At 41.5% G+C, this 14,729-nt stretch overlaps 1 protein-coding gene across 1 annotated transcript; it reads right to left on the bottom strand.

Annotated features, from left to right (window-relative positions):
- Nucleotides 1–1,200: 1,200 nt before the first annotated feature.
- Nucleotides 1,201–10,626, bottom strand: LOC108719255 (NKG2-D type II integral membrane protein). The gene is made up of 6 exons (XM_018268000.2): nucleotides 10,344–10,626; nucleotides 8,783–8,881; nucleotides 7,994–8,029; nucleotides 3,489–3,643; nucleotides 1,781–1,887; nucleotides 1,201–1,508 (listed from the first exon to the last, which is right to left on the bottom strand). Exons 1-6 carry the CDS (start codon nucleotides 10,489–10,491, stop codon nucleotides 1,403–1,405), a joined length of 651 nt encoding a protein of 216 aa, XP_018123489.2. The 5' UTR covers nucleotides 10,492–10,626; the 3' UTR covers nucleotides 1,201–1,402.
- Between the last annotated feature and the right edge of the window lie 4,103 nt (nucleotides 10,627–14,729).

Genomic DNA, 14,729 nt, shown 5'->3' with positions numbered 1-14,729 from the left:
ACATTCCTTGTAAATTCCAGTGCACATGATCCCCTGTTTCTATAGCCGCAGCTTTTGCCACCACCACAGTCTGGAGGAATGAAAGCCCCCTGGGCAACAAGAGTTGGGGGTGTCATGTAAATGTCACATGGGTGACCTCCAAGTAGTAGATACGATTGGGTCTACTGCTCTTCTGGCTTCATTGTGATCCAGCGCCACCAACACACGATTGTTGTTCTGTTGGATTACACAATTTGTGTTGTTTTATTGCAATTTTATGCCTCTGTTATTGTTCCTTATGTGTGTGTTTTTATCATAGCTTTGCAGTTTTCTACTTTGGTATATAAAGGTGGTTTTCTGGGGGGTCTTTGTACAGTTAGGGGGGGTTGAGTCAATGGGCTCAAATAGCAAAAGATGAATTTGCAGAGAGAAAATGAATTTGCACTATTTCCATTCAGGTTCCATACACACCACATACTTTACTAAATCTTCTGCACATTGAGCATCAAACTGAACGTTGACCTTCATATTTAGGGTGATTTTCCTTTGTACATAAAACATTGTGTGAGATAAATGCGGCCAATTGCAACATTTTTAGACAATTTTCAGAAATGTTATAAAAACCACAAAGTTTAGGAAGGATTTGCCGTTTGGAGTAGAAAGATGTCGTTACCCCTCTTGGGGTGATATTTGTCACAATATTTACTTTCCAAAAATCTCTGGTGTTCTGGGGTCACTGTACTTTTTTGCAGCTTTTACGACACATTAAACTGAATTAATGTCTAGTAAACAATTTGAATTCGTGTAAATGTAACAATGAAATGAATAAACACAAGGTACATTTTGAGGACTGTTAATTGTCAGATATTTAGTTAAATCTAAGCACAAACTGTTAATGAAACGCTGACCTTCATATTTAGGGGGATTTATATTGATACTCAATCATATGTGGGAGATAAGATGCTGCAAATTGGAAACTTTGAGGGCATTTTTAAAAAATGTCAGGACATGTTATAAAAACCGGTAACTATAGGCAAGTGATGTGAGTAGTTTGGAATATAAAGACATATTTACTTATTTTGTATTCGTCAGAATCTGTTTTTTCCTAAAATCCTTCCCACCAATGTTCCCTGTCATCTCCCCTTGTCTATGTGCTCAAACAATAATTTGGGGCTCACATGTTAAACTTGTGTGTTTAGATTTTACAAACACTGAGTTCAGTTTAGAATTGAAATAAAACTTTATTGTTTTACATAAATTTCTTTGTAAGAACCACAATTTGTTATGTGCATTGGTCTCAAAATGTGTCACACGTGAGCTCACACCTTAGTCCTGTATCCCCCCCATATAGGATTAATATGTCAGTTCTTTGGCCCAGACTCCCAGCACAGTGACCAAGAGATAAGTGTGTGGCTCCTCCTACTCAGGGGGCGTGTCTCTCACAGATCCAGCGCAGAGGGGTGTAACAACTCTCCTGGTTCAGGGTGCTCCCCATCTTGGCACAGGTACCAATTCCACCAGTGACAGTTCTATGGGAATGAGAGAGTCTCATTAGTGGTACATGGGCCCATTTCTACTCAACTCCCAGCACCCTGCACTCCCTGCACCCCACTGAAAGTTCAACATCAGTGTTGGGGGTTAATGGATCTTTTGCCAATGGGCTAAAGGATCAGTGGATTTATGGGATGGGGGGCCTGACTGATGGGGGGAATGTGCTGTAGGGTGAGGGGTGCCTGGGATTACCCACAGTGCTCAGGGGCAGATACAATTTAGGGGGTAGAATTCAGTTATTGGTACTTACTCTTCACTGCCGTCGGCCCAATGGCCCTTCCATATTCCTGTACTATGATGGGATCCGGTGTGTTTTATTCCAACCCAGAATTGCTGCTCCGTGATCCTTATTAATCTCTGTGGGGGAAAGAGACAGAGCAGTGAGACACAACCACAGGCCCAGAATGAAGGATAACTGATCCTTTCCATTCCCTTTATCAGCTTAGTCGCTCTTCTCTGTACTTTCTCTATTTCATTACTGTCCCTTATATATTTATATATAGTGATCAAATCCCCTTATATATTTATATATAGTGATCATATCCCCCTTATATATTTATATATAGTGATCATATCCCCTTATATATTTATATATAGTGATCATATCCCCTTATATATTTATATATAGTGATCATATCCCCCTTATATATTTATATATAGTGATCATATCCCCCTTATATATTTATATATAGTGATCATATCCCCTTATATATTTATATATAGTGATCATATCCCCTTATATATTTATATATAGTGATCATATCCCCTTATATATTTATATATAGTGATCATACCCCCCTTAACTGTCTCTTCTCCAGTGTAACAATCCCAACTTGTCTTTCCCCATAACTGATCCCTTCCATTCCCTTTATCAGCTTAGTCGCTGTTCTCTGTACTTTCTCTATTTCATTACTGTCCCTTATATATTTATATTTAGCACTGTACAAAGGGTAACTCCTGATACTTTCCAAGTGGAACACTACTGCATGAGAGGAATAATGGTTTCAGGATAAACTATAACTCTCACTCGCTGAGAAGAAATCTTGGGTGCTGGTGGCTCTAAAACAGGGCAACTGATTTCGTGAAGAAGAGGAAATAAAAGGGGCATCACTAAGTGCCTCTATACATTTAGTATCAGATCACAGGGTGGTGTTACCCCCATAGTACCAGATCTCTCACTGTTACCTCCAAGGAATTCATTTACTCAGTCTTGGGGCCTTCCCACTGGGGCCAATAATAGCCCACACTAGAATATTCTCATTGGAGCACAAACCTCTCATATTGCCCCTGACTCATACACTGTTCTTATGACTTAATACATTTGAGGGGCCCCTTTACCCCAATTTGACCAGGGTGTCCATCTTACTTACAGCCGCTTATACAGGGGCCCGTCTCTTATACTGACACACTGATTGGCTCATGGGTGGAATAGTGAAAGGGAGGGCTTCAGGGGCCACACACATTACAGTCAGTTCTGATCATTTGGGCAAATGGACCAAGGCCCTCCAAATCTACATCTACTGATCAACACATGAAATATTCACACCTGCCCAAACTGACTATTGATGGGGATCATCATATAGAAACATGGAATAGAATGAGAGAGATACTCAGTGTGTAAGTGACTGGTATAGACACAGGAAAAGAATGAGAGATACTCAATGTGTAAGTGACTGGTATAGACACAGTGATGGAATGAGAGATACTCAGTGTATAAATAGTAAATAACCCTTACTATAGATATATCCTATCAGTGTCTGTACTTTTTCTCAGCCCCTCCCAATCAGCCAATCAGGGATCAGTTCTGTGATTGGATACCAGATATATGTAGCCAGTAAGTTGTTATAAAACCTCTGGGTGGGCAAGAAAGAGAAATGTTGGGGTTAATAGATAAGTCCCATAGGGCCCCGGGGACACAGGGAACAGGACATTTCTCAGAACAAATAAAATGGCAATACCTGCAGAGATTCCTTTCCCTTTTGCACCTGCGCCAGGATGGAGCCCATAGAGGTGCAGTTACTTTCACTCTCCTGACGACTCTTTGTGACTTCAGAGAAGAAATAGCATTTATTGTGCATCAATATCCAGTGCCTGGGGCAGGGACCCGCAGTACCTACAATATACAGTGAGTCAGAACTTCCCTAGTTTTTACTCAACAATATTCTTCTCTTGTACTCCTGTACCCTCTCATTCTTCTCTTGTACCCCTCATTCTTCTCTTGTACCTTCTCATTCTTCTCTTGTGTCCCCTCATTCTTCTCTTGTACTCCCTCATTCTTCTCTTGTACTCCCTCATTCTTCTCTTGTACCCCTCATTCTTCTCTTGTACCCCTCATTCTTCTCTTGTACCTTCTCATTCTTCTCTTGTGTCCCCTCATTCTTCTCTTGTACTCCCTCATTCTTCTCTTGTACTCCCTCATTCTTCTCTTGTACCTTCTCATTCTTCTCTTGTACCTTCTCATTCTTCTCTTGTGTCCCCTCATTCTTCTCTTGTACCCCCTCATTCTTCTCTTGTACTCCCTCATTCTTCTCTTGTACCCCTCATTCTTCTCTTGTACCCCTCATTCTTCTCTTGTACCCCTCATTCTTCTCTTGGACCCCTTATTCTTCCCTTGTACCCCCTGATTCTTCTTTTGTACCCCCTCATTCTTCTCTTGTACCCCCTCAGTCTTCTCTTGTACTTCCTCATACTTTTCTTGTACCCCTCATTCTTCTCTTGTACCCCTCATTCTTCTCTTGTACGTCCTCATACTTTTCTTGTACCCCTCATTCTTCTCTTGTACCACCTCATTCTTCTCTTGTACCCTTCATTCTTCTCTTGTACCTCCTCATTCTTTTCTTGTAGCCCCTCATTCTTCTCTTGTACTGCCTCATTCTTCACTTGTACCCCTCATTCTTCTCTTGTACTCCTCATTCTTTTCTTGTAGCCCTTCATTCTTCTTTTGTACTGCCTCATTCTTCTCTTGTACCCCTCATTCTTCTCGATTGTCTCATCATTCTTCTCTTGTACCCCCTCATTCTGCTCGATTGTCTCATCATTCTTCTCTTGTACTCCCTCATTCTTCTCTAGTGCCTCCTCATTTTTCTCTTAAACCCCCTCATTCTTCTCTTGTGCCTTCTCATTTTTCTCTTGTGGCCCTCATTCTTCTCTTGTACCCCCTCATTCTTTTCTTGTACCCACTCATTCTTCTCTTATGTCTCCTCATTCTTTTCTTGTACCCCTTCATTCTTCTCTTGTGGCTTCTCATTTTTCTCTTGTACCCCTCATTCTTCTCTTCTGCCTTCTCATGTTTCTCTTGTGCCCCTCATTCTTCTCTTGTACCCCCTCATTCTACCATTGTACCCCCTCTTTCTTTTATTGTACCTCCTCCTTCTTCTCTTGTGCCTCCTCATTTTTCTCTTGTACCCCTGTCACGCACGCCACCACAGACTCACGTGACACAGCATGCAACTGTAAAGGCCCATGCAGTTCTTTGCTAATCTGTGCAGAACTCACACGCAGTCACACCCAAACAGTCCCAACATGCCAAAACTTCAAAGCTGCCACCACCACGCTTAAGGGCCACAAGCACCCAACTCTTGACGCTCTGACGCTTACTAGAGGCTTATCCCACTATACTTTCTAGCTAAGCACTATGACATTCACTCCAGCAGACAGGTTAAGGCAATCAACAATCAATACAAAACTCCCACAACCACAGATAAAGGATAAAACATGCACAACTTTCCTTCTAACTAGCAAGAGGGGTTCACATACATTGGACATACACTTCTCTTCAGGTCAAAGGTTTGTTTAGAGCAGCAAAGACAAACAAAGTGGACAGTGTATAAAATATAAAAAGATCAGATACAATTACAAATAACATAAAAGGCAGCAAACAGTTATAAAATAAAAAGGGATAAAAATACAGAAACCTACATACATCACCTACAGAAGGATCTTATATGAGTCCTGTTCCGGGGGAACGGAAGAATAATGACATATACCTCCCAAGCAGCTTGGTCCCCAAAGGCATATATCTTCCCAGTTGTCTGGACCCTTGATATCCAGGTTGGGAAGAGAAAGGTCACGCCCCCATCCAATGAGAAAGGTGAGGACGGGTCACCAATTTACAACTGGCTATTCTGGATACATAGATCATTTAACCAGCCTAAACTATTTGTGGTTGCATAGCAAAATTATGAAACTATGAGTATCAGATAGGAAATGTAATTCTCTTTTCTTAGAGACCAAACACCCCAAGACCAACACACATTATTCTGGCCTTATCAGAATATCAGGTAAGACTGGGAGGGATCATAATAATGTGGGCGTGTTTGGACTCCTTGAGAAGTCCTAGCTATAAGGTAAGTAATGGGTACAATGATTTATATCTGTATTAGATGTTTTATTTATTTTATGAGCATAAAACAATATTACCTTTAAATCTGCCTCGAGACAAGACCACTCCACTATAGCACAGGTATGATAATTATGTTATCAGTCCCCTAGCCAGACAGTCTGTCCTTATGACATTTAGTGGGTATTTGTGAATTACCCCATACTGTGAGGTTTCCTCACAATGTGGATTCTAGAAGAAGGCTTATTGAATTGGGAGAAAGTGGAAAACCTAACCCTTTCTATGCTGGAACTTACTGTTCCATCATGACACCCCCTCATTCTTCTCTTGTACATCCTCATTCTTCTCTTGTACCTCCTCATTCTTTTCTTGTACCCCCTCTTTCTTCTCTAGTGCCTCCTCATTTTTCTCTTAAACCCCCTCATTCTTCTCTTGTGCCTTCTCATTTTTTGCTTGTGCCCCTCATTCTTCTCTTGTACCCCCTCATTCTTTTCTTGTACCCACTCATTCTTCTCTTATGCCTCCTCATTCTTTTCTTGTACCCCCTCATTCTTCTCTTGTGCCTTCTCATTTTTCTCATGTGCCCCTCATTCTTCTCTTGTACCCCCTCATTCTTCCATTGTACCCCTCTTTCTTTTATTGTACCTCCACATTCTTCTCTTGTGCCTCCTCATTTTTCTCTTGTACCCCCTCATTCTTCTCTTGTACCTCCTCATTCTTCTCTTGTGCCCCCTCATTCTTCTCTTGTACCTCCTCATTCTTCTCTTGTACCCCTCATTCTTCTCTTGTACCTCATCATTCTTCTCTGGTACACCCTCATTCTTCTCTTGTATCCCCTCATTGTTCTCTTGTACCCCCTCATTCTTCTCTTGTACCCTTCATTCTTCTCTTGTACCTCCTCATTCTTCTCTTGTACCTCCTCATTCTTCTCTTGTACCCCTCATTCTTCTCTTGTACCTCATCATTCTTCTCTTGTACCTCCTCATTCTTCTCTTGTACACCCTCGTTCTTCTCTTGTATCCCCTCATTCTTCTCTTGTACCCCCTCATTCTTCTCTTGTACCCCCTAATTTTTCTCTTGTACCCCTCATTCTTCTCTTGTACCTCCTCATTCTTCTCGTGTACCTCCTCATTATTCTCTTGTGGTCCCTCATTCTTCTCTTGTACCTCCTCATTATTCTCTTGTGTCTCCTCATTCTTCTCTTGTGTCCCCTCATTCTTCTCTTGTACCCCCTCTTTCTTTTCTTGTACCTCCTCATTGGCCCATGCCCCCGCCCCCCCCAGACTAGTTACCCCCTTGGCTCTAAACTCTGTAATTAGTCAGGACAAGTCCCATTACTCCAGATTTAGTCTGTGACCCCCTCCCCTTAGAGGTTCAATGTAATTCAATCCTCATTTAATCCCCAATCCAGTCTGCAAGTTCTCCATTAGTCCTATGATTTGTGTTTCATGTTGTTGGCCATTGTCTCCCCAATTCTCCCCTCTCATGTGCCTCCATCTTCCATGTTCTCCATATTGGGGTACTACCAGTCCCCATGGTGCTCCATTACCTTCTCATCAGAACATTCTGTATCATTTGGTTCTGTCCAATCTCTCCTTCTGTCTCTATTTATCTTGTGACAAACACCCCTCTATACTTGTACAACACACCAGAACCCCACATTCTGTACATTCCCCGACAGGAGCCCCTGGAAATCAGCCAGTCGGCTACCAGTTCCATGCAAGTCAGTGTTTCATTGGTTGATCAATATTTAGGGAGATGATATATATATATAGATATATATATATACAGATATTGGACCTGTTATCCAGAATGCTCAGGACCTGGGGTTTTCCAGATACGGGATCTTTCAGTAATTTGGATCATCATACTTTGTCTACTAAAAACCATTTAAATATAATTTAAACCCAATACAATTGTTTTGCTTTCAATAAGGATTAATAATACAAAGAAAAGGAAATAATTTTTAAATATTTGTATTATTTGGATAAAACAGACTGTGTGAGAGATAGCCACCCTATAATTTGGAGCTTTATGGTTAATAGGTTTCTGGATAATGGATCCCATACCTGTATTGTCCTTCCCCTGCACATAACACATTGGCAAGAAGTAACAATCACTTACCTGCTCCACCTGACCCTGAATCATTTGTAGTTGCACCTGGAAAGGAGGAGAATGTAATTATTTTGGGGAACAGAAATAAAGAATCAGGACATTGTCCCAAGTGGAGGAACAGCAGAACTACAGCCAGTGATGGATTCCAAATCTGGAGCCAATTACAGATCCTGAAAGATCCTTTAATGGAGCAAAATCACTTTAATCAATGTTAAGTGTCACACGGAGCAGGTTTCCCAAACTGTCAGGTTTTTCTCCTGTATGAGGAGTCCCAGGAGCAGTGGGTTCAATGTGCTGAGCTCTAGTTCTGCTCTGAAACATCTCCTGATGTGACTTTATACTGAGCCCATTCAGTAGTGATGTCCCCAATGGGTGGCACCATGATAATCTGAGAGGGAGATATGACAGCCACTGGGATCGCTAACATTTTTCTCAGGGACCCCCAGTTTATATACCCAGAAATTGCTTAATAACCAGGATATTTGTAGGCGGCATTCAGTTAAAGAGTGTCCTAGGGCACCATAAACAATCTGGAGCCCCATTTTTATGGTTCTGACCCTTGGGTTAAAAATTCTTGTTTTCCAGGATGAGCTTTGAGCCCCATTGGGGCCCCATTTTGGGGTCACATTATTGGCCCTGATGTCCCGTGGGTCTCCCAGTATCCTCTCTGGTCCTCCTGTGGTTGCAGCTGCCTATTGGTCAGGGCCCAGTAGCCTGGTTTTGGGGAGACTGTGGGACAGAGCTGTGTGGGGCCCCTCAGGGCTATAGGATAGGAATGTGGGGCCCAGTACTACTCACATGTCAGTCGGAGGAACAGAGTCACAGACTGCAGGACGAGGCAGCAGGACAGCAGGACAATCAGTACAATGGGGGTCACAGGGACTGACCGACACAAGCCTGGGGGGGAGGATAGAAGGTGAGTGTACAAGCCAATCAGATGCCTCTACTCCCCCACAATTACCTTCCCCCCTGCTGCACCCACAACAGAGACTCCCTGTATAACAGATGGGTGTTATGTGCCCCGAGGGTGCAGGGATTTCTCCGGGTGATATTACTACCCCTGTACCAACTGCCCTGGGGGTCTCACCTCACTGCCAGGTCTATTGACCCAACATTGACTCACCTACCTCCCCACTCTATAGACCCATCACTGACTGACTTACCTCCCCAGTCTATAGACCCAACATTGACTCACTTACCTCCCCAGTCTATAGACACATCACTGACTCACTTACCTCCCCAGTCTATAGACCCAACACTGACTCACTTACCTCCCCAATCTATAGACCCAACACTGACTCTCTTACCTCCCCAGTCTATAGACCCAACACTGACTCACGTACTCAATTACCTCCACAGTCTATAGACCCAACACTGACTCACTTACCTCCCCAGTCTATAGACCCAACACTGACTCACTTACCTCCCCAGTCTATAGACCCAACACTGACTCACTTACCTCCCCAGTCTATAGACCCAACACTGACTCACTTACCTCCCCAGTCTATAGACCCATCACTGACTCACTTAACTCCCCAGTCTATAGACCCAACACTGACTCGCTTACCTCCCCAGTCTATAGACCCAACACTGACTCACTTACCTACCCAGTCTATAGACCCATCACTGACTCACTAACCTCCTCAGTCTATAGATCCATCACTGACTCACTTAACTCCCCAGTCTATAGACCCAACACTGACTCACTTACCTCCCCAGTTTATATACCCAACACTGACTCACTTAACTCCCCAGTCTATAGACCCAACACTGACTCGCTTACCTCCGCAGTCTATAGACCCAACACTGACTCACTTACCTCCACAGTCTATAGACCCAACACTGACTCACTTACCTCCCCAGTCTATAGACCCATCACTGACTCACTAACCTCCTCAGTCTATAGATCCATCACTGACTCACTTAACTCCCCAGTCTATAGACCCAACACTGACTCACTTACCTCCCCAGTTTATATACCCAACACTGACTCACTTAACTCCCCAGTCTATAGACCCAACACTGACTCGCTTACCTCCGCAGTCTATAGACCCAACACTGACTCACTTACCTCCACAGTCTATAGACCCAACACTGACTCACTTACCTCCCCAGTCTATAGACCCAACACTGACTCACTTACCTCCCCAGTCTATAGACCCATCACTGACTCACTTAACTCCCGAATCTATAGACCCAACACTGACTCGCTTACCTCCCCAGTCTATAGACCTAACACTGACTCGCTTACCTCCACAGTCTATAGACCCAACACTGAATCACTTACCTCCCCAGTCTATAGACCCAACACTGACTCAGTTACCTCCCCAGTCTATAGACCCAACACTGACTCGCTTACCTCCCCTAACAGGTGGGTTTGTTTCCTCCATAGGGTTGGCTGCACTGAGTGGAGCTGTGACTCCTCTGACAGAAATAGAAGTGAGTGCAGGAAGGAGAGGCTGTGGCTTAAGAACCGACAGACAGTGACACTGTAGCGACCGACTCATGATGTTCCTCTTTGTGCTGCAGAGTCTTGTGCAATGTGGCCCATAGCAAGTGCTGAACTGACTATAAATCTCATCTAATAGATATATAACATTCCATTACTGTTTTACTGTCCTTCTCATGAATATGATGTTGTGTATTAAATATTCATATCTAACTATGTTCTCCACATTGAGATTATTTCAACTGTTTGTGAATGAAACACAATTAAAGTGCAGTATATTAATGAAATATTTACCAAAATAAATTATGTTTCTCCTTCGGAATGAATAAAAACATTCACATAAAGCCTATATAGAGAATCTAATGTTCTACTCTTAACCTTTTAAAATGCTGTAGATGATTTTTATGGTCCCGGCATAATGTGTATATGTGAAGGGAAACATTCTTAAAATCATGATATATTCACCCAATATCCACACACATATCACATGAAATTATAACAAGAGTGTGTCAGCAGCTGATCTGGAATTACTATCTATGTCATACAATGTATTACTTCTAAATTTAATGTTAAATTCCTAATGTTGCTTTTAATTTGCAGAGCAGGTCTCTTAGACATGGAAATAACATTTCTCTTATTATACTGATAGTTGTACGTAACTCATAGATTATGTTTTACTCATAAGACTTGGCTCTTTGTGTCTCGGGTTCTATTCAGTGTAATTATGAGAATGGAGCTAAAACAGAATCAGGAGTCTAACACATATATTAGTTCACATTGATATTAACTGTATCATATATAAGTAGTGTGTGTGTGTAAATCAAGTCTCATATACAATAACAAGTCATTATGTAATAGGCTCCCAAACCCTTCTGTATAAAGAAAACATTTCATAATGAATAAAGATGTCACTGGAATTAATTTTATAAGGTCACATCATTATTTAAACCTTCATGTTGTAACTGTTCCACATCCAATTGCTCTTGGATCCCACCTAAGCCTAATCTTTACTCTCCCGTGACTCCCCCTCACAAATACTAGAGACCCCCATGCTCCCAGCTCTCATATACAATTTCCATCTTTCCTGTTAACTACATGAGAACAACATTTAGGTTTTACTAATGCAGATAAATATATATATATATATTAGGACTTATTTAGTCTTTTGGTTCTGTGCTTATTCAGCAAAGGTAAATAAAATAATGCCATTATTAACAAATACACCAACATTTCATCAGTTTATCTGTCCCAGCTCGTTTGCTGCAGACTCATTACACACAGACTTGTACTCGTTACACAAACACAATGTTGTGCTTGAGCAGCTCAGAAGTGAGTTGTACCCGTGTTTCCCTTAGAGTCAAATTTTGTAAATGACATTATTTATTATTGTACTGATCTGTTATTTATAGAGGAGACCAAATCAACATCAATACATTTGTCAGCCTTTTTTTTTATAACTTACAAGTTTATTGTGAAACATCAAGAGTCAAAATGTACAGATTGAGAATAGATAGACAAGTCGATATTATACAAGACATACCGTCAGAGGCAAGTTATACAAGGAACAAACGAAATAATAGTAGAGAACAAAAATAAACATAATAAAATAAACGTACATGGTATACCGATAGTTTCCTGACTCATTGTGCAATAGAGTGAAGACTATAAATAGTCTGTGTGACTGATACACTAGGTGAGTATTGAGCGAACACCTCTATAAGGTTTGTACAGGGGCCATACGTCCCATATTTGTGCACATTTGGTCTTGGCTTCCAGTGACCCTGAGGCCATCCTCTCCATGTTCTCTCTAGACTCCATTTGTTGGATCAGATGCTGAATGTTTGGAGTCTCTGACTGCTTCCAAGTTTGTGCTATCAAATTAGCTGCAGTGTTAAATACGTGGAACAAAAATTTTTTGTACAAGCCAGCAAGATGGTCAGGGTAAGTTTGAAGAAGAGCTATTTGAGGCTGACAAGGTAACGTGTAGCTCAGCCGATCCTTAAGGAGGTCAAGACCAGAAAGGTTGAACTATGGGGCAGTGCCACCACATGCGCAGGAGCGTTCCAATTTGCCCACATTGCCTCCAACATAGCGGGGAGTACTGCGGGTTCATGTTTACGCTGTGGGGTGAGGTAGCATCTATGCGTGATTTTGGTGTGTGTTTCCACATGATTCGCGCAACTGGCGGCTCCTTTAGCCGCTGATAGAACATTGCGCCATTGTTGCGGAGAGATCCGGAGCTGGAGACTTACCATTCCATGCTTTGCCATTCCAGTACTATAGCTTGTGTTCACTGCTTCTGAAGAATGGGATGTCAAAAGATGAGATCTTTGCAGGTAAGTGTAATACTGAGAACGTGGTAAGCCAAATCCTACAACCAGATCCTCAAATCTTTTCAAAGTATTCGCAAAATACAAATGGCCAATGGTATGTATCCCTTGGAGCTCCCATTTTGTCAGCTTGATTTTGATGGATTGACATATAAACCCTATACAACTTCTGTAGATAAAACTTTTTTGGATGAGTGGAAGTAAATCATCCTGTTTCTGGTAAAACAGACGGAACATCACATGACACCCTGGGATGGGGGAGGGTAGTATTTTTGGACAATGGTCCTGACAGAGAGGAAAACTTCCAGTCAAAACCGCACTTACTTTCTAGGCCCAATTTTGTTTGTGGGTGCAAGTCCTTAAGTCTGTTCATGAAGGCTTCTTCAAATCACGTAAATACATATCTATCCACAGAACTCCAATTTTCATTAAAACCACCTTTATTGTTTGCAGAACTTTGTATGGCAGTCCAACAACATAGTGTAATGTTTGGATCTTTATCAAACATAAAAAACACACAACCACATGGCCTTAAATAGCCTTAATTGGCCCATATTGTTACATGGTATCAGAAAACAGAACATATAACAGTGTTTAATTTCAAGCATGATACTTAGATACAAATATCCCAATCTAAGACTTGTATAAATGATCTATATCAGTGATCCCCACCGTGAGTAACATGTTACTCTCCAACCCTTTGGATGTTGCTCTCAGTGGCCTCAAAGCAGGTGATTATTTTTGAATTCCAGGCTTGGAGGCAAGTCTTAATTGCTTAATAGCTTCGTATAGTGCCAAGTAGAGTCTCCTGTAGGCTGCCTGTCCACATATGGGATACCAAATGGCCAATCACAGCCCTTATTTGGCAGCGCAAGGGACTTTTTCATGTTTGTGTTGCTCCCCAAATCTTTTTATATTTGAATGTGGCTCACGCATTAAAAAGTTTGTGGACCACTGATCTATATAATGCACCCAGTACAAACATGAATTTATCTGTCTTACGAAATTGTCCCATCAAGGCAATAGCCCAGTCCCGCGCAGACAGAACAACATGTTGGAGTGAAACCTGTAAAACATAAAATACTGTATTTTAAAAAAAAATCTTATTTAAATAAAAATGGACTCAGATCATACTCCTAGTTTAAACCATGTGGAGACATAGTTGGCAATCTTTTTATCCAGTCGGCTTCCTTACGTAACAATTCCTTGTCACGATCCCCCCCCCCACGTCTCCTCCTTGATACTGAATCCAGAATCTGAAAACGCAATTGACTGATTGTGCCGCCATTTTCATTAAAGTGTTTTGCTACTGGCTGGTTACGTTTATTTCTAATCGCAGACTTGTGTTCTGTAAGTCTTTCCCTTATGCCGCGTATAGTTTTTCCCACATAGATTTTGCCACAAGGGTATTTCAGACTATAGACTACATGAAGCACTTGTATAGAAACCTTTGATTGGGATGTGAGTACCTTTAGTGTATGATATATCCATTCACCGTTTAACACACTACTACAATGGTTACATCCGCAGCATAGAAAAGTTCCAATTTTTTGTGTTTTTAAAAAAGTTTGTTTATAGCCCTCAGATGGGCCCAAATCTTCACCAGTTTAGCTCCAATTGTGTCTGCCCTTGTATATGACATGACTGGTAGAGATTTAAAAACTTCCTTTCCGGGGAGATTATTGGCTGGTAGACTCCATTCTTTCTTTAATACTTTTGAGATCTCACCACTTAGGAGGTTAAACTGATTAACAAACGGAATTCTCTGTATTTCTTATTTTGAAAATATTTTATTTGATTTTCATGTTAAACAAATGATAACAATATGACAGCAAATTTTATGCAGATGAAAGACAAGTTATAATCGATACAATGGCATAAAATTATTAAAAACTAAATACCATTTAGTATTTCTTGATGTCCACTTCTGTCACTATCTGTCCCAATTGTCCCTTCTCACTCTCCA

The sequence above is a fragment of the Xenopus laevis genome, chromosome 1L (genome assembly GCF_017654675.1).
Source record: "Xenopus laevis strain J_2021 chromosome 1L, Xenopus_laevis_v10.1, whole genome shotgun sequence".
NCBI lineage: Eukaryota > Metazoa > Chordata > Amphibia > Anura > Pipidae > Xenopus > Xenopus laevis.
Note: the sequence above shows the minus strand (reverse complement) of the source record. Positions and strands in the feature narration are given on the sequence as shown.